The sequence below is a fragment of the Lampetra fluviatilis genome, chromosome 20 (genome assembly GCF_964198595.1).
Source record: "Lampetra fluviatilis chromosome 20, kcLamFluv1.1, whole genome shotgun sequence".
In the NCBI taxonomy this organism is placed as follows: domain Eukaryota; kingdom Metazoa; phylum Chordata; class Hyperoartia; order Petromyzontiformes; family Petromyzontidae; genus Lampetra; species Lampetra fluviatilis.
In genome coordinates, this window is record NC_136294.1 from 10,643,453 (window position 1) to 10,668,937 (window position 25,485).

The 25,485-nt window shown below is 48.3% G+C and overlaps 1 protein-coding gene across 6 annotated transcripts in view; it reads right to left on the minus strand.

The window, feature by feature from the left end:
• The window catches only part of HMCN1 (hemicentin 1), a 267,719-nt gene that overhangs the window by 211,620 nt on the left and 30,614 nt on the right, over positions 1 to 25,485 (minus strand). For all 6 annotated transcript variants that reach the window (XR_013637801.1, XM_078865602.1, XM_078865601.1 and 3 more), the window contains exons 4-5: positions 22,613 to 22,771; positions 16,955 to 17,077 (exon numbers count right to left, since the gene is read on the minus strand). Coding sequence is in view for 5 of the 6 variants with exons in the window: in XM_078865602.1 (XP_078721728.1) it covers positions 16,955 to 17,077; positions 22,613 to 22,771 (282 nt within the window). In the remaining variant the exon portion in view is untranslated. The remainder of the gene's footprint in view (positions 1 to 16,954; positions 17,078 to 22,612; positions 22,772 to 25,485) is intronic.

The following is a 25,485-nucleotide window of genomic DNA, read 5'->3' on the forward strand; positions in this document are numbered from 1 at the left end:
CCACCGGTGGTCCTCAGTTGACAGTGGTCGTTGGACATTGTTAAGCCGAGGGCGTGTCTCGCCATAGCAAAGATCTCTTAATAGATAAAGGCGGTCCAGAATTCGTAAATCTGCTGTGCAAGTGCTATCACGACAAGTGTTTACAGGGTTGTTTTGCGGAATATCGCTTGGACCCCAGTGGTTCTGACGAATATATCAAACACCGTCAAACGCGAGCACTGCTTGACATCCCGATCTTGCCTTTGTTTACGACATCGATGCCCAGTGTAACGTTGCAACACAAACGGAGCGATGTTGATTGTACACAATTGGAACCACGTGTCCCACTGGCTGGGTCACTAAAAGCGCCCAAGCGGAACATTGCAGCCCCAGTCGCGATGGCACAAGTTGCCAGGTTCACACTAGGTGGGAAATCTTGGGTTCACTGCTCTTAAATGGGGGGGTTATTTTCCGTGACCCACAGGGGTTACGACACATGTGGGCCTGCCCTCTGCGTTTCTTTTTTTTTTGCTAATGGATATCATTCGATGAGACCCAGTCTTTTGTTCAGAACCACGGTGAATTATTTCCACGTGAATAGAGGAAAGGTTATTTCCGGGACCTCTAAAAACATCGGCAAATATCGCAGAACGAGAGAAAATAATCCGATTGTAAACTTTTCCACAGTTTATTCCCAATGTGCTCTCGGTATCATGTCACGGGACAAAGTGTCCCGCTGGGAACTCTCAGAGAGCAGTGGCATCTCCTCGCGGTGGAGAATGGCCTGTAGAAGGTGATGTCACACAGCGGATACTGAGATGCCTTCAAAGAAAATTACCCAATTGGAATTTACAATCTCATTAATGCCCCACTACCCAGACTGTGAAAACTTGGCAGGATTCTCCTGAAAGAAAGTCACGAGACTCAGCGGGTCTTCCCTGCGCAGTAAACAAGGAGGATAAATGACCTCGTATCCACACTAGGGGCATACACCTTGTTAAAGAGAGGGCAACCAAACAATATTTTTTTTTCTTTTATTCTGATTTTTTGCTTTTACGATGGGACCTTTTCACCAGTTTCAAAATATTGAATGATAAAAAGGCTTTTCCCGTACTGGCGTGAATACAGGTGTTAGTTATAACTGCTGAACCCGAGTAGATTAATGCTTTGGTGTTTGCACTGTCCTTGTACTGCTCGCCTTTTGGCAGAAATTGGTCTAGCACTGGTGAAACAATGCCACAAAGGAGGCAGTCTATGGTGCGGGCCATTCATACTACAAGTATGCGCGGTCGCGCAGACATGATGCCCTGTAATTTGAGTCTGTTTGGTGTTTGAACATCTTAACACCTGGACAACATTTGTTTATTGCATGAAGACATTTAATTTATATGATTATTGCAAAGTCATTGGTGACTCAGCTGAGACCGTCAACTTATTACACTCGAGCACACGGTTGAATCACTAGTGACTGCCCAGATGTCATCAGTTCCACCTCAATGTTCTGACCCCTGTGCCACTTGGAAACCGTAAGGTAGAACCATCTCAGAGGTTCCTAACGGGGGAGATGTCAGGGTAAATGAGGCTGCATTAGTTGGATCCTAGGTCCGAACCCCAGGCAGCTTCTAGTGGTTAGGTCTGCGTCCCCAAGTTTAACAAGGTGATGGTATCAGCTAAGTCATAAATGTATGCACATAAGAGCATCATATACATTTCATTTTGTTACCTTGTGGCTTATTCCAGGTCTGAGAGATACATTGTATCGATGTTATTGAATAGTTGACAGCCAGCGAACCACTCTGCACACTTGAAGAATGAGCATCCTCCGTTGCTGCGTGAGAGAGAGGCCTATTGAAGCGACTCCAGACGTAGATTTTCAGTATCGTCTGCTGGGACCATTCCTTGACATGAGAAGGATGCTCAGCTCACTAAAGAAGCTCAATGCTTTTGTCGCTGATAAGGAACACTGGAATACATACTTATCGTAATCAGCGTCACCACCAGCTCGATGCACTGCTGTATGAAAACCTCAAAAATCCATCGGCATTACTGTTCTATCTTGCAAAATGCATCTCCTGTACATGACCTCATGTCATCGCTCTATCTTCCATTGTAAGGCCTCTCAGACGTGTTCCCTACTTTGGCTGACACTGTCATTAGTCTTGACTCCTGCAATTATCCCTCCTTGTGATGTGTCCATGTCAACCTCCATTATTTTTCTTCAGGAAATATGAGACCCCTCTCTGCGTATATTCTCTAATCGATGTGTTCCTTTTCCTTTCTCTCAGGAAGGTTATAATCATAGAATAAATTATTCAGTATATTACATAGCCATTTAAAAAAAAAAAGTCAATCATGTTAATTTTCTTTGAGTGGGAGTGAATAACGAGATGGCCAGTAGTAGCGCATGTTTTTACAGTAATAAGTAGAGTGTTGTTTTTATTATTTGAATACGAAACAAAAAACACAAATAGAAATTGTCATATTTTGTTTTATTTTGTTTTATTTTATTTCTACCTATGTGACTTCACCGAAAGAACCATAGAGTATGGATTCCTGCAGTCACGAAAGCTTCAAATCAAGATAATAACTAAAAATGTTAAAGATAATTAATTATGAGACACGACGCTAGGAGACATCAGACCTGAGCATGTGACCTAACCCAACATCCTTTCAACGCCACTTAAAAATTGAGCATCACTTTGTGAAAAGTGAACAACGGTTGTCCTCCAGGAAGACTCGCCCCTGCCGTTATGCCATGGGATGCCCACCACCGGCTTCGGGACGTCAGCGGAGGTGAGCGACGGGACACACACTCGCGCACAAACGTTTTTTTTTACGCGTCGTGAAAAGGGTCAAGCGAACTGCTTCCGCGCAAGGCAGACTAAACACTCGAAGGACTCTCTCGCTGCCTTGAAATCAACGAGACAATCATGCGCCTCACCTCAGTGTCTTATAGCTCGACCTCAAAACATTCCTCCTCCGCCGCCCCTTTGCCGAGCTCCGTGTCTCATCCCTGGGGAGCAGGCGATGTTTTTCCCGAGTGGTGCGTGTTGGCAGTGTGCGTGTGTGCATGTGCGTTTACTGCGTGCGCGTGCGTGCGCGCTCGCCCCCTCTGTATTTGTGTACACGAGCGCGTACGCATGAATCATTATTTTTCCTGTATATTTGTCCGGCCTGTTAAAGTGCCTTGAAGTACGTCTCCATACACGGTGCTGTATAAATACCGGAGCGCTGCGGTGCCTGTTATTTGACACCGCTGGATGGACGATTACAGGAGTTAGCACGTGCCCTATACTCGGTGTTTGAAGCAGCAGACCAAAGGGATTTTTTCTGTTTCAATCTCGTCTGTGCTGGGGAACGCTCAGGAGAGAACTGAAGTCGTTAAAGACCTTGTGACATCATAAGTCAATACAGTAAAAAAGTAAAGAAAAATCAAAGTGTCTCCATACTCAAAGGCGTATTGAGCCATGTTCATTCCCCCTTCCACACTACCCCATTATTCAGATCATTCAGCCAGCCACTTTTATTTTGTACAGTCAGTCAAACCAACATGTCCCTTTGCACGTGGTGCGTATTTGTGTTGGCGGCCCTGAATTGGTGCTGGAAATTCCACAGTTACATGGTGGGAGCCAGACTTTACGTAGAGTACCCACTACTGACTTTCCCGCAAAGATGGTTCAAATTGTGTAGGCCCTGGAGGAATAAATTAGTTGAGTCAACACCAAGCCGCAATTTGAACTTGCAACCTTCCTTTAACCGCCGTGCCGTACCGCCAGATTTTATTTTACTCGGTAAGATAAACGAAGGGAAAACAATATTCCTCCTAAAATCTCGGGAAGTTGATGTGTGCAGTGTGTGGAAGGTTTAAGCCATTCATACAAAGAAGTGAGTACTAAAGGAAACATTCGAATCATCTGCCCTCGTAGCTTAATTGAGTTGTGTGGTTCAGCACGGCTCTCATTCCATTGCAAATGCAATCATCATTTTTTTTATCGTTGCCAAAAGAGACACTGGAAGCATCTGCTTTTGGTTTGCCAGTGCGCGTGACTCTCGTGGTGGGAAATTCCAACACGTGATACGAGTTCACTTGTGGACGTAGCACAGGCATTGTGGGCAGCCTCGCTGCTTTCAATTTGCCAGACTGCCAAGCACCGCAACTCTCATAAAATAAAAAACGTCTGCATCTCAGGTTACATTTAAATTTATGTCACAGACAAGTCGTCCGCGAGTTCACCGAGATGGTCAGTGTCCCCTTATCTCAACCAGTGCCGCAGAGAACATGGGTTAGATTATTGGGCCCAGGCCAGAGCTCATAACCCGGCTTTCAAGTTTCAGATATGCCAAGTCAAAGTGTAGGCCAAGTCTGCTCTAACAAGATAGCTGGTGCAAGCCTCTGTTGGTGGCTTGGAGCCAGGAGTGGAAATTCCACACGGCTATGATGGTAGGATAACATCTCGATAAGACGAGGACTGCTGTTGACTTCCCACAAAGCAGAACAGTCGAACCCCTCTTAACGACCACCCCTGTAAACGACTAATCGCTTAACGACGGGCCTCCATAGAGCCCAATGTGTAGTGTATAGTGTAGTGTATAGTAGTGTATAGTGTAGTGTATAGCGTAGTGTATAGTAGTGTAGTGTATAGTAGTGTATAGTAGTGTAGAATAAAACCGCTCTTAATGACTACCCCTGTAAACGACTAATCGCTTAACGACGAGCCTTCATAGAGCCCAATGTGTAGTGTATAGTGTATTGTATAGTAGTCTATAGTGTAGTGTATAGTGTAGTGCATAGTAGTGTAGTGCCTCCATAGAGCCCAAAGTGTTCGCTTACCGACTAGTCCCTGTCAACGACGGGCTGTTGTAGGTCCAGTAAATATTAATGAATGCATTGATTAACCATGTTTCTTTTCATCTTATGTGTTTTATAATGTTGTTAGTATCTTTATCTATTAATATCCATTGTTTAAATATTATAAAGTACGTTTCTTGGGCGATAAAGGGTAACATTGGATGCTATCGGAACGAATTAAGCCTTTAACGTGTATTTCCTAAACTCACTTTACCACCAAATCACTTAATGACCGGTTTCGTGGAACCAATTACTGTCATTAAGAGGGATTCCACTGTACATTCATTTTATCAACCCTGGAGGCAAAATGGGCGAGTCAACCCAGAAATGGATTTTAAACTGAAACTTTGTAATTGTAAGTCGCGCGCTATGGATATCGAGCTGCCGAGAAGGATTCTCACCTCCATAATCCCTTTTATATGTAATGTAGTAACTCGGCGGGAGACGACTTCACGGGTAACACACTCTTTATTTTATCAAACTTGGTTACAGGTGACTAACACCTACTTTGTATCTCGGGTGACAAACACCCACTTAGCTACTTGGCGACTAACGCCCACTGAGCTACTCGGATGACCAACATCCACTTAGTACTCGGGTGACAAACACCCACTTAGCTACTTGGCGACTAACGCCCACTGAGCTACTCGGATGACCAACATCCTCTTAGCTACTCGGCGACTAACGCCACTGGGCTACTCGGATGACCAACATCCACTTAGTACTCGGGTGACAACCACCCACTTAGCTACTTGGCGACTAACGCCCACTGAGCTACTCGGATGACCAACATCCACTTAGCTACTCGGCGACTAACGCCACTGAGCTACTCGGATGACCAACATCCACTTAGCTACCCGGCGACTAACGCCACTGACTAAGTCTTCAGCTCCGTCTTCGGGTCTTCAACTGGGTAACTCTCCCCGAGTGCTCTCGCGCGTCCCCCTTTATACCCCACCTGCGGACGTCGCTGCGAGCACCCACTTATTCGACCAATCGCCGGGCGCTGGCTACGATCCTCTTTTCCCACATCTCATCGTGCCTCACCACTCACGCCGCGCCGCCCCGTCATCTGTCCCTCCCGGCGCGCGCGTCCACACCACGCCCACAACGCGTGCCCAACCCCGCACCCCGCGCCGCCCCGTGATCCATCACTGTCACAGTCGGCGCACGTCAATACCACCACTACATCACCCCCTACCACATAGCTCGCAGCCGCCCCGGCTGCTATAAAAATATACAAACCCCCCCTGTGTGCCCCGTAACACAACACAACAACAAGAACAACAACTAAGCTAACAACACAACACGACGCGAACACTACCATCCGCAACCCTCAACCAATGCCACCGCGACAATAGAACAATATATACAAACCGGCGAGTGACAATAGCAATGTGTATACAAAAAAAATAAATGGAAATTTTTTTTTTTTTTCTTTCGACTCGTGCAGTGTCCCCTTTTCTTCCGAGCGTCCCTACAACGGGACATTACCCCGGCAGAGGGGAACACCGGGCGAGCTCGGTGTAGAGCAAAAAAACCGTCTTCATGAAAATTGTTGAGACCTAGCCCGAGTCCGCCTTGCCGGTCCGTCGTACGGCACCAGACGCGGTTGAACGTCCGGTGGTGCCGGCGGTTCAGGAAGACATCGGCCAGGCACCGAGGACTCGTGCGTGCCCCGGGGTTCAGGCTCTCGACGGTCAGCAGCCGTCAAGCCCGAGGCACCGGGTTTTGTTGGGATGACTTGTGGCCCTGGTCGTCGTCCCGACGTGGTCCTGCGGCGCGCTGACGCGGGGCCCGGCACCCGGCTGCGACGTGACCCCGAAGGCCGCAGTTGTAGCAGACGACGGACGTCGTAGGTTTCGGTTGCTCCAGCTTGCGGGGCGAACATGTGGGCGAACGACCTCCCGTTCTCCACTCCCCCGGACGCGATGCAGCGAAGGCCTGCTCCTGCACCGCAGCTGGCTGAGGTTCGGCGATCGTGGCGGCCAGTGCCGCGTTCCCCGGCCATTTGCAGACGACCCCCGGCTTGCGTTTGAGGACCTCGTACGCGTGAATGCTCGTGGCGATCGCCAGGGAGCAGATCTCCATCTCGTCTGCCACGTTGATGGGGACCCCCAACTCATGGGCCAACACCAGCAGCTGCTCCGTCACCATGGCGTCCTTCCCCTCCTTATCCATGCGGGGAAAAGCTGCGTCCGCCAAGGCGAGTAGTGCCGTGCGGTAGGCTAGCGTCGTTTCCCCAGCCACCTTCCGCCGATCGTAGAACTGGTGGCGACACGTGGAGGGCGGCCCGAACACCTTCGCCATCAGGTGTAGTGCGGCCTGGAGCGTAGAGCGGGACGACCTTGCAGCAGATGTGAAGGCTGCAAGCGCGTCGTCGTCAAGCATCGCTGGCAACGCACGCAGGGCAGTGGTGTCGGACCACCCCGACATCTCCTGATGAGCGAGGAACCTTCGTTGGAAGGCTCCCCAGTCGCCCCCATCCGCCTTGAACGCCGACAGCGCGGGCAATCTTTGCTGGAGGACCCGATCGTCGTCGACGTCGGAGAGATTTTCCCGCGCTCCGCTGGAGTTGTGTAAAATGTCGGCTCGGTTGTCAGGCGCAAAATGGAGGGCTCCGGCGCGCGCTGATGACGTGGGCTGCGCTGCGCGGAGGTGTCCGGCCACATGGCGTCCGTGTTTCCCGCCAATCAATGGCGGCCCCTCAAAAACGGCGGGAACTTCCAGACTTTTGGCGCGAAGCGCCTTTTGGCGGGATCCCGCCAGCCTCGCTCCTTCCTCCAACCCCGCAGCCATTTTCTCGCCCGCTGGAACGGAGATCTCGGCCAAGATTGCAGCGGCGGCGAGCAGCAACTCCGCCAACCGGGAGTGTGCGTCTTGGAGGCTGGTGTCGGAGGCAAGCAGAGCGTCGGCCATCACCCCGAGGTGCTGCATCGGCGGCCACTCCTCGTCCTCTCCTCCCGAGGTTGGTGTCCCCGGTACGCCGTCGTCGTCCCGACCTCGCTCGTGGGTACGGGTAGTCTTCCTTGTGTCCATACTTCTTGAAGACAGGTTCACTTCTGACGCCAGTTGTAATGTAGTAACTCGGCGGGAGACGACTTCACGGGTAACACACTCTTTATTTTATCAAACTTGGTTACAGGTGACTAACACCTACTTTGTATCTCGGGTGACAAACACCCACTTAGCTACTTGGCGACTAACGCCCACTGAGCTACTCGGATGACCAACATCCACTTAGTACTCGGGTGACAAACACCCACTTAGCTACTTGGCGACTAACGCCCACTGAGCTACTCGGATGACCAACATCCTCTTAGCTACTCGGCGACTAACGCCACTGGGCTACTCGGATGACCAACATCCACTTAGTACTCGGGTGACAACCACCCACTTAGCTACTTGGCGACTAACGCCCACTGAGCTACTCGGATGACCAACATCCACTTAGCTACTCGGCGACTAACGCCACTGAGCTACTCGGATGACCAACATCCACTTAGCTACCCGGCGACTAACGCCACTGACTAAGTCTTCAGCTCCGTCTTCGGGTCTTCAACTGGGTAACTCTCCCCGAGTGCTCTCGCGCGTCCCCCTTTATACCCCACCTGCGGACGTCGCTGCGAGCACCCACTTATTCGACCAATCGCCGGGCGCTGGCTACGATCCTCTTTTCCCACATCTCATCGTGCCTCACCACTCACGCCGCGCCGCCCCGTCATCTGTCCCTCCCGGCGCGCGCGTCCACACCACGCCCACAACGCGTGCCCAACCCCGCACCCCGCGCCGCCCCGTGATCCATCACTGTCACAGTCGGCGCACGTCAATACCACCACTACATATATATCAATCACAAGACATCATACCTGTCAACCCCTTATAAGTGCCTACTTTATTACAGACTAATTCACACCTTATTGGTCATCACGTGCCCTTAAAAATCTCATCCTTCATCCGACAAAGTCCCATCACAAGTGAGAAACACAAACAAATAGACAAAAACGTGTTTTTGCCCGTATTGTAACGGCTGCACGCTGTATGGACCTGAAAACTAAATTTCCCTGTACAAGAATATGGGTAAACCATATGGTTTGACAGGTATGAGACATTTATACATTAAGGAGATTATAGGACAGACATCATCATCGTCATCAGCCATGATCAACCCACTGCTGGATAAAGGCCTCCCTGAATTGTCGCCACCTCTAACGATCCTGCGATGTAACAATCCTCCTAGCACCCGCACATGAACCAATTTCATCGCTCCATCTCCACAGCGGATTCCCCCTCGGATGAGTTCCATTCGTTGGCTGCCTCTCGGTTATTATTCTTGACCGTCGGCCATCATCCTTTCCATCGGACATGTCCTGCCCAAGCCCACTTACTTTTGTTAACATTTCGGATGATGTCATTAACCTGCCGCACTTCTTCCCTATTCACCGTCTTCCTCTTTTTGTCTCTCAATGTAATTGCGAGAGTGTAACTCTCCACGTTTCTGTACACACTTTCCAGTTTGTGTTGCATATTTTTTTGTGAATGACCGTGCTTCTGAGCCGTGTGCCATAGCAGGTAATAAACACTGCTTAAACGCTTTTCTCTGTGGGCACATTAATACATTACTTTTCATGGTCAAATTTCAGCTTTTGATTTCGACAGATATCTACATATGTACAGCGCAGTTGTTGCCCATGACCTTTGTTTCGATCATATTAAAAAGATTGTGGAAACTTTAATGGATTGTTGGGTTGTTCACAGGTCAAGAGGTCATCATTGCCAATGCTAATGATGCCACCATATCTCACCATCACTTCTATTCCCCGACTATATCCCCAAAATATTGCACATGTGACACCCGATCTCCAAAGTTTGCCCATACAATATAATACATCGGGCTTTATGTCCTGAATCTGGTTGCTGTCCTCAGGGGTGGCGCGGGCAAACAGCACGAGCACCGTGCAGCATGTAAATATTGAATATGCATCAGTGCCACGTTGCGGCGACAATATTCACTCATACACAACGAGAAACGAACGCCTTACTAATGCCGCGTTGACCAGGGGCGTCGTGGACCTGCGATATCTGCGCATTGCGGCCTTTGCAACCAACATTTTTATTGGACCTGGGGAAGGGGGTGATTGTGGACTTCTGTTGGGGGAGAGGCTGCCACACCAACAAGAGGTTGAAGGTCCACAGCTTATAGATGCACCAACTCTCAACAACCAGAAGCTCCTTTTGAAGTTAGTTTGTTTAGAAACCAGCTCTCTGAGCTCACCAAGCATAGAGCAATCATATTTTGTCACGAAAAACAATGCATCAGGATTCCCAGTTGGATTTGGGAGTTCTGAGACGCGGGAAGATTTCTACTGCCCACATCCATACGCCCGTATATCGTTTATTACCTCGAGGTGGGCAAGTCCTTTTGGAGAGTGGTGTGATGCATCACAGCTGTGTCTGCTATCACACTTAAATCTCTGCAGGCGTAATAGTTACATGTCCCCGGTGGAACATTCGTCGCGTTTGGATGACACGGGGATGCGTGTGACGTGTGGGAAAAAAAACAATATTCCGCTTATTAGCGCCCAGCCAAAATCAATCTCTATTTGCACATTATTTTGCATTCCTCCTAGCATGCAAGTTTCAGAACACGAGTTTATTTTGCTTCCGTAGCTATGAACAAAGGGGAGAGGCGTTTTACATACCTTGGCTGTCGGCAGCATGAGAATTTTAGTTTGGGTCATGTAAGCATCGAGCTGGCGGGACATTGTCTTCAAAGCCGAATCAAACGCTGCCCTTAAACTGAGTATTTAGAACTGCATGCAATCCAAACGCCTAGCAATGGTTTCAGATAAATTGAGTTTGAAAAAGTGTGACCCCTTATTTAAATGGGCCTTACCTATTCTTTGGGTCTTCCGGCAAAGCCACGTAGAAAGAAAAAATTATGAAAATAATAACAATATCTGGTAAAATAAAAAATACAGTTTTATTTTATTCCTTCACATTTCATTTTGTATTAATTTGAAGTTTTGACAACTGGACTATAAAGCCACTTTTGTGAGCACACGCGTCAGACCACTGCATTTTTTATTTAATGTTTGACATTTTTCTTTTACAATTTTATTCCAACTGAGATCTCATGAGATATATATTTTTTCCCTTCGGAACTCTCACGGACATCAGTTCATCACCTCATGTTCGGAAATGATTTCTGGAAGACAATGTCACAGAACTGCTTCTGAGGTCCTACTTACCCACACGGGGTGATGCACATTCTCACATGCCTTGCTATATAGAGGCATTTGTCACGTCGCAATGCATTTTTTTAGAGATGGCATGAGCCAAAGCCAAATTAAGTTAACATTTTAACTCTGTCGTGTTTGTAGCTTTTATCCAGTCATCTGTGACCAAGGCGAGACCATTAACTCTCTATACTTCAGAAGGCAGCTTCCACAGAGCTAAACTTTCACAGCACAACTTTTCAACAGCATCTAAGTAGCGGGCAGAATAGGCCTCATTAACGATGGTAAAAAAAAACATTTGCTCATCAGCGACCCCACCCTCTGTCGAGTTGATTTCGTTCTACAATCTCGCCCGTGCATGTGTTCTCCTGAACTATTTTTTGCCCTGAACCATGAGGTGATTGCGTGGCTAATAGGTCAAATGTGGACAGGTAGAGATTATGACACGCAAGCACTGTGGATATTTGACCAACTCTGAGCAGACTGGGAGGAGGACTGCGAGCAGTGAGCGCTGCAGACAGTGACAAATGCGGCCTGGGGCAGCTTCTCTCGAATACACTCGGAGAAGGGTAAGAAGGGGCGCTACAGTGGCGATACGTTAACTACCTTAACCTGAAAAACATTTTTGGATTACCTTGCCTAGTATGTAGGAGATCGTGGGTTCAATCTCGACCCTGACGCCTGCTGTATATTTGGAGTTTACATGTTATCCCCGTGGATTTTTCCCCGGGTCCTCCGGTTTTTCCCTCCACATTTAGAATCAACGTGCGTTCAGACTATTTGGCGGCTATACATTTCCACGTGACAAGCCACTTCGTTAAGCTATCGTTCGTGGTGGCCCAGGTTGCTTCTGAAACAAAGCTACATAGCTCAGTGGGCCTTACCTGGTAAAATAAGAAAAACACATGTTTTAATTTCAGGAGAAGAATGGGTTATTGCCAAATGTGAAGGCAGGATATTGGCTGTGCCAGCTTAGCGCTGTCAGATTGTATTAGCCCACCCAGTCACCTCCTAATTTGCCTGCTGCTATTTTTCCCCTCACCTACAAACAAATAAAAAAAGTACTCGGGTGAAATTCCAAAGTGAAGTCGTAATGAAAAATGGTTACCTTCTTTCACCGGTGGGGGTCCAATGTCATTAAAGTGCCCAACTGGCATTGACGGATGGCGGCCTAGGTGGGGTGGCTATTTGCCATTAATTAAAGGGTTCTTTGATGCCCTCCTAAAAGCCCTCTGCAACTAATTGCATTCAGCCTGTTGCTGGGTGAATGAGGAATTAAAACTAATTCTTGCATAAAAAAAGTAAATGGTGGCTTTTTGACCCCATTGTCCTGAGAAACTGCTATTACGCATTGAGATTATAGCTATATCACACATATATGAATGGACATTAAATATCTATGTTTAAAATGATAGCAGATCAAGTAATTTATCAACCAATCACATCCTTCCTCTACTGCATAGTTTGATTTAACACCTGCAAGACAAAGATACCCCGTATAGGATTACCAGACTATTGGGGCAAGTGCTATTAACAAGCAGCACCTATGAAGGCCGGCACGGCATGGCACATGACGGGGTGGGTGGCCAGCACCACCACGAGCACATGTACACAAGGCCTTCTCCATACATCCTTCAATATTCTTTCTTACTCCAGCCTCTACACTCACTCTCCATGTGCCTTTAGCCTGGGGTGATGTCACCAGCACTTAATGGTATAGGGCAGCTGACGGTGTTTGGTATTCGGGTACACAAGCACAATTAACTAAGACCATATATGTGCCATGAAGAAGGGTCGTTGCCAGAATCGTCGCCTATTATATACTTTTAAGGCCACAGTGTTATTGACGGACGTGCTGAGTTTTTATTATTATTATGATGTCATTTTCCAGCCGGACGGTGCTTTCGGCACTGCACTCAACTCCCATAACGAAGTGCCGTTCTCGAATGGGTACGTGCCACTTAGTAGCGATGTCACCGTGGTTGTGCTACCATACACGAATTGATTGCAACCTGCCATAGAGAATTATGAACTTACATCACTGCATGTGGGCTGCCAACAGAGACGAGCACCACCCGCAATGCGAGCTCGAGCAAGGGGTCACCTGGACCTTTTGACTCTGACGTACGTTCAGCTCACGGGTGTACACGTGCGTACGAATGGGGCAGCTCAATTTATTGAAAAAAAGAAACAGGGCCAGTTGTAACGTCTGGGATTCTAACAAATTCCTCGGTCATTCGGTAATTACTGCGGGCTCTGTGTAAGCGGTTTGAGTAGACCGACAGCTTGATAGATAGACGGACAGATTTATAAACACAATCGAGCCGTTCAAGTGTGCTATCGTTTAACATCCTGAAGCTGTAATCATTTGGCCTGGCTTTAATTAGGGTTAAGCCACAGTCGGCATCCTCAGGGTCCGATAATTTCACATGTGGCAATTACACGGCGGCCCGAGAACGGTCGTACTGTACTGCATTTCATTACGTGCACTCGAAACAATCGTACATGGAGAGCAGAGTACAAGTCGTGTAAATACCGCGATCTGAGACAGAACCTCTGGTGATTGCCATCAACGGAAGCTGACGCCTTTCCCCGTGAGAAAACCATTATATCACGGGCACCGCTTGGTGCTGTATCATATTTTTTTCTTCCAGAGAAGATTGGAATGGCTTGGAAGTGAGCGAGGGTCAAAGGTGAAAGATCATCGCTGGCGCTATTAGCCTGTGCGGAAACTCTGAGGTCATGAGTTCCCCTGGATAAGTGATGGCTTTGCCAGCCACAGTCTCGGCAGGAGGTCCGGGGGCATGGAAGCAGGAGAGAAACTCCCCAATACTTCCCAGCCACCCCACCCCTCCATGCCTCCTTCCCTTGGCGTTTACGTCCACAAAGCCACGCTGTTTCCGCTTGCCTCCAAAGTATGGCACGACCACGTGCCACCGCGGAATTACTGGGAAGGTTGGAGTAGATCCTTGCTCCTCACGCCTGCCATGCAGCACAATGGGGGCAGCGTTGGAGGTGAAGTTAAAGGGGCAGCCCTGCACTTGCCTGCTCACGCCACCCCTAGCAAGAACAGCCTCCACGAGAGGGGGCTCACTGGAGGCAGAAAGAGGTGAGAGTATCCACACTTTACCCCACCATACGCGACCTGCCGGTCGACTAACCGTGGAGTACCCGGTTTATACTGATGGATATAAAAATGGTGGGGGCGGGGGAGGGTGAATAAATTAGCACCATTTTCTCAACTTCTTTGCCGGGAGATGGAATCGGATCGGTGACCTGAGGATTATGAGTCCAGAGTGGTGACCGTTACACCACTGTGGCAGCTCCCCCTATTGCTAATAACGTCTTCGTTTATAAAGCAAAACATTCATCCTGTAGCAATGAAAACGCAGACAGTGGCATAGATACCGAGTGAGTCTTCTGCTGTAATGCAACAGGAAAGCGCATTCTACAGATCCTGAGTTGCTCAAAAATTGGCACAGATTAACGACTCCAATGAGAATTCGGCCAAACATCCCCGAATTCACGATCCTCTTGCAGTGCATTGTGGGAAGTCCACAGTGGTCGTCCGTCAATTCAAATCCGTAAAATATGACAAAAATCCACTGCAACAGAACAAATTCTGGTGGCTGTCCCATTGTCCCTATGGAGAGAATGGCTCTCATCCCATAGGAATGTGGAATTTCCACCGGTCATTCAGGGCTACCAACGGAGATAACCACCATCCCAAGCTTCCGTGACCATCCACACTTTACTTGCTGTTATCATCGTCCCAGTCTCCAACTGCACAATAAATTACATATGCCAATCATTGGGTAATCGTAAAAAAAAGTGATTTTTTTTGTTGGCTGTCATTTGAAACCTATGCTACAAAGCATTACTGTGAACCCAACCCTGATGTGTGAAGGCGTGCAGTGCCAGTCTCACACAATCAAAGATTGCTCGCCACTCTTTTCAAATGTGCGTGTCAATTCTTTGACAGTGGCTTTTTGTTCTCCGAGGTGGCCAGGTGGCTCGGAGGTCTCGCGCGCCTCCGCAAGGGCACTCAGGCAAGCACCGCCAGGAGCCCCGGGTTCAAGCCTCAGGTCACCAATAGACCAATCAGGGGCATAAAAGAGCTCCTGTGATTAGCGGGTTTTAAACATCTCACTCAAGCAGTGAATGAGCTCAAGGAAACAAATCGTCCTTGAGTGGTTTTGTGCTCCACTTGATTTTGGCCACACTGGCTCTGTCAACGAAAAAAAAACAATTGAACTGTTTCCACGTTCAAACAATGAATGGGCAACGGGTGATCTCCATTGGCTGCCTTGAGCTTCGTGATGAAAATTCAAACTTCCCATGGTGGGAGCCAGTCTCTCCATAGGATGGCCACAGTGGGTTTATTTTACTGGTCAGAGAGGGCTCGTATTATTATCGTTTACAGAAGGATAATGGGATTTGGATGAGCTCTGGTTGAGGTTTTAACTCACAAACTATAAACAAAACCATTTGTATTTTACCAGGTAAGGCCCACTGAGCTATATAGCTCTTTTTCAGAAGCGACCTGGCCACAAATGAAAGCTCAACAGAGTGGTTGATCATGTGGAAATTTATAGCAGCAAAATATTCTAAACGCAAGTTTCTAAATGTGGAGGAAAAAACCGGAGGACCCGGAGAAAAATCCACAGGGAGAACATGTAATCTCAAAATATACAGGCGTCAGGGTCAGGATAGAACCCACGACCTCCTGTATACCAGGCGAGGTAGTTAACATCTCATCACCATGGCACCCGTGACAATGAGACAGGCGCTCTACCCACTGTACCACCACCAACCGAATACAGTGCTGAACATGTCAGTGAGATGTTCAGCAACACTTCGCCAATATATGTGCCAGTTGGGCAATTGGCAGAAAACATGATCTTGCTAAAAACATTTCTCTAGTTACCAGGCAATGCCTCATGATTGTAGTGAAAAAATGTATCTGTAACAAGTCACTTTGATTACAATCGTAACCAACTGTAAATATAATCACATTCATGAGGCTCTATTCACATAGAAATAGTGTTTATGCTTCTGTAGAATTGTGGTTTTGGGCTCGATTGATGGTTGTGGAATGAGGAAGAGGCTCATTCTGCAGAAACCGTCGTGGCCAATCAGCAACCAACGAATGTCAGTAATATTGATTCTTAAATCCATCTGTAAAGAGTTTTGAGTGTCACCTTTCGGATATATGTGGGTTTTCTCCGGGCACTCCCATTTCTCCCCGCATGTAAAACACTCCTTAAAATGAAAATCCGATTACAGGATCATACTTAAAAGAGGTCTTGACATTCACAGAGGCTTTCTTGCTGAAGTAAAAGGCACCGAGGCTGTGTTGGTCACCCACACCAGTCCTGTAAATGTGTATTGATTTACCATGCTTCACCACGCTGGTGAGTGTGGCCTGGCGAATGCGAGGAACACAGACTTAGGAACATAGTACAACACAACAATACATTGTTGCCGCACAGTCCTCTGCTGCACACAACTTAACGCCGGTTTGACTCATGACGGTCACACATCCAAGCGCTGTCAGGCCCCAACTCTGGCTTAGCTTCTGAGATCCAATGAGATCTGATTAGATCCAACGAGATGCGATGAGATCCAATGAGATCCAATGAGACCCAATGAGACCCAATGAGATCTGATTAGACCCAATGAGACACAATGAGACCCAATGAGATACGATGAGCTTGGGCGCATCCCGGGCGATTTGGTCATACCATACGCCTCACCCCAACTCAGCTACCCACAAGTGTGCGGCGTGAACCAATGGGAGGGGAGGCCGCGATGGGGGGGATGGGGGTTTGGGGGCGGGGCTGCTGCTGCACCTGTGTGCCGAGCCGGCGCCAGGGGGCTACCTCACCTCGTTCACTTGCTTCTTGTCGAGGTGGAAGACCTGGCCCGAGCTGGTGGAGGCGATCTCCTCGTAGGCCTTGTAGCCGATGTGGCTACGGTCTCCGCAGTCGCCCGTCAGGACGAACACCACCTGCGAGCGGACACGGCGGGCAGCTTGACATTTGAGCTCAAACCCCCGGCAGGCAATAAAAAAAACAGCCAAGTGAAAAGACGGACAGAGCGTTCTTCTTGTTCTAAATGTTGAGGTTTGGGGGGCGGGTATTCGACTGACTTGACAGTTCCGAGCCAGTGGTGGAAATTCTACGTTTCTATGGCAGGACCCAATCCATTCATGGTACGGATAACCAATCACTGATTTCGCACAAAGTGCTTCTTATTTATAGGCTCCAGACGCTCACATGGAGCTGACGAATCCACCAGGAGTTGAACTCGCGACCTTCCGATTTGGCGGTCATGCCCTCTGACGGTAATTTATACTGCGTATCAAATACTTACGGACGTTTGTCAATCCACTGCTGGATGAAAGTCTTCTCAAGATGGTGTCGGTCGTGGGGGTTGTTTGACCATACTTCACCACGCTGGCCAGTGCGTCTTTGTGAATGTAGGAGGTGTCCAGAACCAATTCTGACATGACCCGCCACTGATGCTGGCTAGCCGTGGCCGGGAATCAAACTCAGCTCTCTGAGTTCACAGTGCAGTACGCTAACCGCTATACCACTGTACCACCATTCTAACCCCACCCCCCACCCTAACATTTCACAGTGCCTCACTTTACCATCAAAGCCTCATTGACCATTAAGCCTTTCATTATATTTCCCGCACCGTTTTGATGCCAATGTGCGCTCCGTCAGATGTAAATAATCATCCGCTGTGAATGGGTGCGAATTAAAGAAAAACGTGGGACATCAGGGCAGGTGAGGCTCTTTTCGATGTGGGGGTCCACACATTGCAAAGGGATGAAAGGGGGTCCCCCCTCCATCTCGCTCTCTCTACTTTGGCTCCGCCAACAGCTGGGGCCGTCCCCACAGATCGTATCGAGCGGGGACCGTGGCGGAACCTGCAGGTGTGTGCGCGAGCGTGTTTAGACAAGAGGCTGAGCCAGGCATTGTGGAAGATTTAAGGTAAAAAAAAATAACCATCTTTAGTTCGGAGCCCGGCCACGCCCGGCCCAGCTCGCTATTTCATTGTCAAACCGTGCGCCGCCGCCACCCCCCGCCTAAGCCTTTGGAGGTGTTTCTGTGTGGCCGCCGTGGGCAAAAAGACGAGAAAAGCGGCAGGACAAACTGCGGATTCAATTGTGTGTTTATATTTCACAGCTGTGGAATGCGTGAAGGTCCGCGTGCGTGCGCACACGGCCGTGCGTTCGCAAGTTCGTGCGGGCGGGCGGAAAAGCGGTTACTTGCACCGCGCCACAATCGAAGCTAGCCGGTTTAGATTCCTAGTCGAACACATTCTCAGTGGCACAACGTTTTTTTTACTTTTCCCGGGCCTTCCTTAAGGTCGACTCAGCCTTAAATGGGAGCAACCAAAGCCAGCTGTTCGGCCAGCCCAGCTGTTCGGCCAGCTGGCCGGACAGACAGACAGAGCGACGGACGCGTGTGGGTGCATGAACACGAGCACAGGTTGAGGCAGAGACGGGCGCGTGTCGTGTTGCCGACGCCGCATCATCGCACCGTGTGCAACTCGGATCAGGGGACTCGCTCATGAAGATGTCTGCCGGGCGGTCTACAAGGCCTCAAACGGGAGGATCTTTACCTCTGTGCTTGTGGTTCCGATTGTGTCTGAGCACATGCACGGCACGTACGCTTCACACATTACGTGCATGTGCGGCTTGTGCTTGCTGTGTTTAGTTTGTTGTCCTTCCCCCGCACCTTCGATTAGCACGTTTGGCTACGTACAGTGCGAAAGAAGTTCAACATAGATACGTGTATCACTAGTTAAGCCAAACATGCGTGTTGGCTTCGCAAGGAGACTCCAGAAAAAGTCCATTCGGGGAAATATCACGGAACCCGGTGGAATAATAACAAATTATTTGGTGATGATGCTGCGTTGGTAGTGGTGAACAAGCACAAATATATTTAAAACTCTCTATAATAGGGGACTTACACGCGATGCCTCTTCATTTTTTATGAATAAGGGCCATTTCCCGAAACGACACCTATTATTATTTGTTTTTTCATTCTAAGGCAGTGCTATTGACGAATGTGTTGAGTTCTTTGTTGTCAGTACAAGACATTGTGTCCGCAAGCATAGGCGTGCATCCCTAACGCACACTGCATAAACCATCGTCACGCAAACTCCGGTCATGCTCACAGCAGCAGCAGCAGTAGCAGCGGCTTTTGGCTAACCATCGAACAAAGACGACCACTGCATTACGCTTCTGCGGCCGTCTGGCATTCCTTTGCTTCCGATATTAGCAAACCATCGGAGTTAAGCAATTTTAAATAATCTAGATTGAAAACTCATTTGTTGAGAACCGCTTTTTGTGTTTAATTTGTTGTCCTTCCCCCGCATGTCCAATTTGCACGTTTGGCTACGTACCGTGCAAAAAGAAGTTCAACACTCTGGCAAAACAACAGCACTGAGATGCAGAACTGGCAACAGCTGACAGGGCCTGTGGGCTGCAAGCACAGCTGAGAAGAGTCAATGATGTCAATTAACAGAAGCAGTCAGTTTCTTTATAAAATAGCTTCCATGGTGGAAAACGTGGCCTGGAATAAAAAAACCCAGCAATTCGCAGTATGGAAAGTGTATTTCATACTGTTTGTGCAGACCCTGATGACAAGCTTATGGCAGACTGCTCGCGTTAGTGTACAAGCACACACCGCACGCTCGTCACACTTGACCGTGGCACCGCCTACGGGCAGAGACAAACTCAGACAAGCAACACAAGAGAGACAAACGGCGGGATCAAGGGCTCAAAGAGTGAAACGAGAGAGACCTATGAAAGCAGACGGAGGGGAAGAGAGGAACTGCATAACCAGTGGGAATATGGAGGCAAGGAGCGGGCCACTGCTGGAAGTGTAAGCCTACTCCAGCGTTGTGTATATCTACGTGTACGTTGAACTTCTTTCGCACCGCGCGTTGCAAACCGCGCTAATCTGTGGGTCTCTATGGGTCTGGGTGTCTGTGGGTCTCTGTGTGTGTACGTACGTTGAACTTTTTTCGCACCGCGCGTTGCCAACCGCGCTAATCTGTGGGTCTCTATGGGTCTGGGTGTCTGTGGGTCTCTGTGTGTGTACGTATGTTGAACTTCTTTCGCACCGTACGTAGGAGCGGGGAAGGACAACAAAGGCTGGTCGGTGTACATGGCTCCGTGCTGTTGTGCTATCTCAAAAGGCCATCAGCTGTGTTGTTTATTTTCCAATACGTGTAGGACAGAACAATGCATTTTACCCAATGACGGGGAATGGCGGAGAGGAGTCATTCTGGGACAAGTCGAGGACAAACCTTAGCCTGAAAAAAAAGCATTCCTTGGGAGAGCAGTATTACATTTTTCTCACAAATAGCTGAACCTCGAACAGAACACTCGATCCTTCCACAACGCCTACGGGTAAGCCCTGTGGGACTGAAGTCCGAAGGGCGAGAATAGGTCGTGCTTTGATCCTCCAACTCTCCCTTCATGCCATCACCACCCCCCACCAACCATCTTCTCATTCCCACCACGACTCTCACTTCCTCTAATTTTCTCACTTCCTCCATATTTTTTCCCCTCTATTTCCATATGCTGTCTTCCTCTGGCCCTCGTTCTCTACGGTTTCTCTTAGCTACACTATCTGCATGACTTTCCATCTGTGAGTTTGTCTGTCTGGGCTCTGCGTTATTGATGATGATTATTATTCATCTTTATCTCTACAAGCCCTTTTGGCAATCCACTGATGTGGAGGGCCTCCCCACGCCCTCTGGGTCGTGGAGGTGACGTGACCGTACGTGACCGTGCTGGTCAGTGCTGGTTGGTTGAATGTGGGGAGCATCGATTTTGAGGCATAGTACAGTACAACGATGGATTTTGCTGCACTGCCATCTGCTGATAACTTTCCTTCGCAGTGGCCTACAGCACATGTTACAAGCATTGTGGTCATCCATCCGAGTACCATCCAGACACCCCCCTGATTAGCTTTCAAGATCTGATGAGATTGGATGGATGCCGGATGATTTGGCCATAGGCTGATTAGGGCCCAATATGATACACCAAGTGATGTCTTCAAACAAAGATTCAACATAATGTCACTACAAGATTAAACATTTAGCCACCAGTGTCCGATTTGCATATTATTTTATCACCATGCATATTATTTTATCACCATCAGCAGCCGGTATCAATCCACTGCTGGACGAATGCCTCCCCAAGTTGTTGCCATCTCTTCTGCAATGCATCATCATCGCGGCTATGATCATGATCCCTACGCTCAACCAAGCCATGGGCGGTATTCATCCCCGTTGGAGGTACTGAGCCGTTTGGTAGAAATTTCACATTCTTATGGCGGGGATCAGCCTCTCCATAAAACAGCCAACTGTTGACATCTGACAAAGGGCTTATATGTGATTCTATCTACCCCCAGAGGGATGACAGGCTGATACGACGGAAATCTTGACCCCCTTCTGACAATGAGTCACGTGCTCTCCCACAGTGCCGTATTGCCTCTGGGCAAATGTCAAGGAGTTGGAATCTGCGAACTGGTTCGGTGTCATGCACGCAGCATTCACTTTACCTGGCACAGTGTAGAGCTTAAGGAGGCATCGGCTCATCAACTCGGATCGGTCGAACAAGCGCACAAAATAAGCGTCGACTCAGGTGTGTGTTAAGCGATGCGTTTCCATCCGTACGGTGTTAAGCGTCGTGGGTTTGTGCGACCCTCACAGCTACCATTTGTCGATAACCTCAGAACAGTGAATAAAAAAAAAGCGAACAAATCGAATTCTGCCCCCCAGAATCACAATAATTAATCTCATCATTGGGGGGGGGGAGTGAATGTTTTAAACCCCTTAATATTTAGGCATAAACACTGCCACCATACCCTACTGCCACCGTTAAACATAACTGCTTGTTGTGTTTAGTTTATTGTCTTTCTCCCCGCACCTCTGATTAGTAAAGTTGGCTACGTGCTGTGCGAAAGAAGCTCACCATACATACACATACATACCGACACGCATGCTCGAGTTTTCCACCCACGATGTTTATTTGTTGATTTTGAATGGGGGGAAAAGAGTATTGCGTGTCTTGAACTCAAACATATTGAACGTATTTATTTTCATCAATAACTTCACGGACTCCAGGCGCGGCTCTGCTCGGATGCTCGAACATGAACACGTCACAGAGATATATTTAACGGCGCGCTCTTTACGCAACCATGGAACAACACACAAAATATGCCAAATGCATAGCTCGCATGGAATGGGAACACTTTGTTCCCATTCAAAACGCAATCTCATTGCCCTGCAAGTTTGATGAAAAGCCACATGGTGGACCTTCACATAGTTCAATAATTGGCAATGTTTGTCTGCAATGTGTTCCAACTTGTTCAACAAGCCAACTTAAAAAAAAAACATTTTACAGCGAGGTTGTCCATGTAATTGTACACGTGCGGACATAGCGCAAGCAAAAGTACGCAGCACATTAAAGACGTGTCCTTTGTGCACACGCGCGCACCGTGCAGACGCTCACCTGAGACTGCTTCTGCTGGATGAGCTGCAGCACCTCCGGCGCCAGCTTGTAGTCCTTGGACCGGGCGTCAGTGAAGACGTAGATGAAGGAGCCCGGCAGGGAGATCTCCACGGCAATCTTGATGGCACCGATGCTCATCTCGGGGCAGTCCCCCCCACCCTGGCCGGCGAGAGGCACATCAACGTGTCAGCGTCGTGCATGCGAGAGTTCACACCGGAGGGTAATTGTCCTGCCTGGCTGAAGGCGAGAGGGCCCTTTCCCGTACGGTCAGCAATTCACCAGCTGGGATGTCAAGCAAGCATGGCTCTGATAATGAGGCAATGTGCGTCGAAAGCCAGTGCACGCACAGTTTGCTCGTCTTGAAACGACGCTGCTGAAATTGTGCACTCCCAGAAGGCTGTGCAGCTGATGGGTTGTGTAAGTTTCTGCTGCTGTTGTTGTTGCTGTTAGTTGTTTAAGTATTTGTATACGTGGGGCGAGGGAAAATTCAGCCCGTGGGCTTCTTTTACGAGAATGACCCAGGGAAGACCTTCGTAAGGAAAAAAGTTACAGCAGCGAAAATAAATCACAACACTGCAGGCACTGGGTATCAAACAGCTACGAGGAAAACAACTTTCAAGTGTAAGAAATATTTATTTGTTTTCATGTGCACAGAGGGTTATGTGAAGAAGACATTGTCTGCTTGTTTATTCTGTCAAGAAAGGGCTCTTCCACACAATCAAAAGAGAAAGTTCCAGCAATCGTCCTCAGAAAAAATCTACGGACTCTGTGAGTCTTTCACAAGCTCATAAAATAAAATTATTGTTTCAGGAATTATACGAAGTTTGTCACTGATTGGTATCTTGCCTATTTTCACGATTGCTTATGCCCCACATGATGTATTCCGACGACTGCATACAGGCAGTGACCTGAAATACGAACGTCCAACTTACGATACAACCCCACTTACGAACGAACCGCCATGAGATATTATTTTTAACCATCCGACTTGCGAACGTCCAGTCGTACTTTTGAACCGACCCGCGGAACTATTCTGTGAGAGGCGGGGCGATCCTCCGTGAGATGTAGTGAGTCCCAGCATCACGCGTGATGCACCACAACAGTGAGCCACCCCTTCTAACGACAAAACAATCATCAGGACTCAAGGTAAGTGAAAACTATTGGTTCATGTTTCTCTATTTTTAAGTTTGATTTACTATACAGTATTTATGACTGTGTTGCATGCAAATGTACTTTATTTCTTCTTATTTATGATTTTAAAAACGCTTTCCTTTTTTTGTTGAACCATAACACATTTTATAACACTGACCGTATGTACAACTAAATATTGAGCTCCGACTTACGAACGGGTCTCAGGAACGTAACCCATTCCATAAGTCGAGGACTGCCCGCATTGGGTTCTTTATACCGCATATCGAGGTTCAACTGTCACACACTGTGCTTTGGTGCCTGCACGCACGGTTTTAATTCCGGCTGCTGTGTATTAGCCATGTAACGATGTATACATTCATTGATTACTAACGAACCGACCCGTGGAACTTTTGCTTGTGATGAATGCATCAAATCAGGTGCGGAGTAAGTGACTATTGAGGATGTATGCAAAGTACACATAAGCTGCATGCCGATGTTACCTATTCCGTAACAGAGGGGACGAAAACTCTACGAATGAGTAAAGGTGAATGAAAAAAACCCAATATTAACCAGGGAGAACGAATGGGACAAAAAAATCACTCATTCAATGGCAACCCTAAATTGTGACAATTCACCGACTTGTGGAGGGTGCGAGTCAATTATATATTTATATAGACTATATTTATTTTATATGTTTTTTATTTTACCAGGTGAGGCCCACTGAGATGTATAGCACTTTTTCAGAAGCGACCTGACCACAAATGACAGCTCAACGAAGTGGCTTATCACGTGGACATTTATAGCAGACAAATACTCTAAAACGCCATGTTTATAAATGTGTAGGGAAAAACCGGAGGACCCGGAGAAAAATCCACGCGACAACGGAGAGAATGTGTCAACTCAAAATATACAGGCGTCAGGGTCGAGATTGAACCCATGACCTCCCGCATACCAGGCGAGGTAGTTAACATCGCGCCACTGTGCTGCATGTTGAGTTACAGGTACCGCGTGTTGCATTTTGGCTACCGCACACGTAATTGAGTTACAAGACACTGCACACTGGTTTCTGGCCACTGAAGTTCTGGACAGTGTGAACAAAAGCTCCAGCTGTTGGCATTAATTTATGGCTACCGCACACAGCACTGACGCTACTGCATAACGTGTTCCAACCGACGCTGCCAACATGTTGAACTCCAGTCACCAACCCCTCGTAAACCTTTACCTGACATTAACCCCACCTCACTATTAGAACTCACTCTTTGTAAAAGCATGGTCACACCTTCGATTCACAATACAGTGCACATTTCTATTCAAAACTTCATCGGCGATCGGGCAGGGGATTGAGCATGGGATCAAGCATGGGATCGAGCATGGGATCGAGCATGGGATCGAGCATGGGATCGAGCATGGGATCGAGCATGGGATCAAGCATGGGATCGAGCATGGGATCAAGCATGCGATCGAGCATGGGATCAAGCATGGGATCGAGCATGGGATCGAGCATGGGATCGAGCATGGGATCGAGCATGGGATCGAGCATGGGATCGAGCATGGGATCGAGCATGGGATCGAGCATGGGATCGAGCATGGGATCGAGCATGGGATCGAGCATGGGATCGAGCATGGGATCGAGCATGGGATCGAGCATGGGATCGAGCATGGGATCGAGCATGGGATCGAGCATGGGATCGAGCATGGGATCGAGCATGGGATCGAGCATGGGATCGAGCATGGGATCGAGT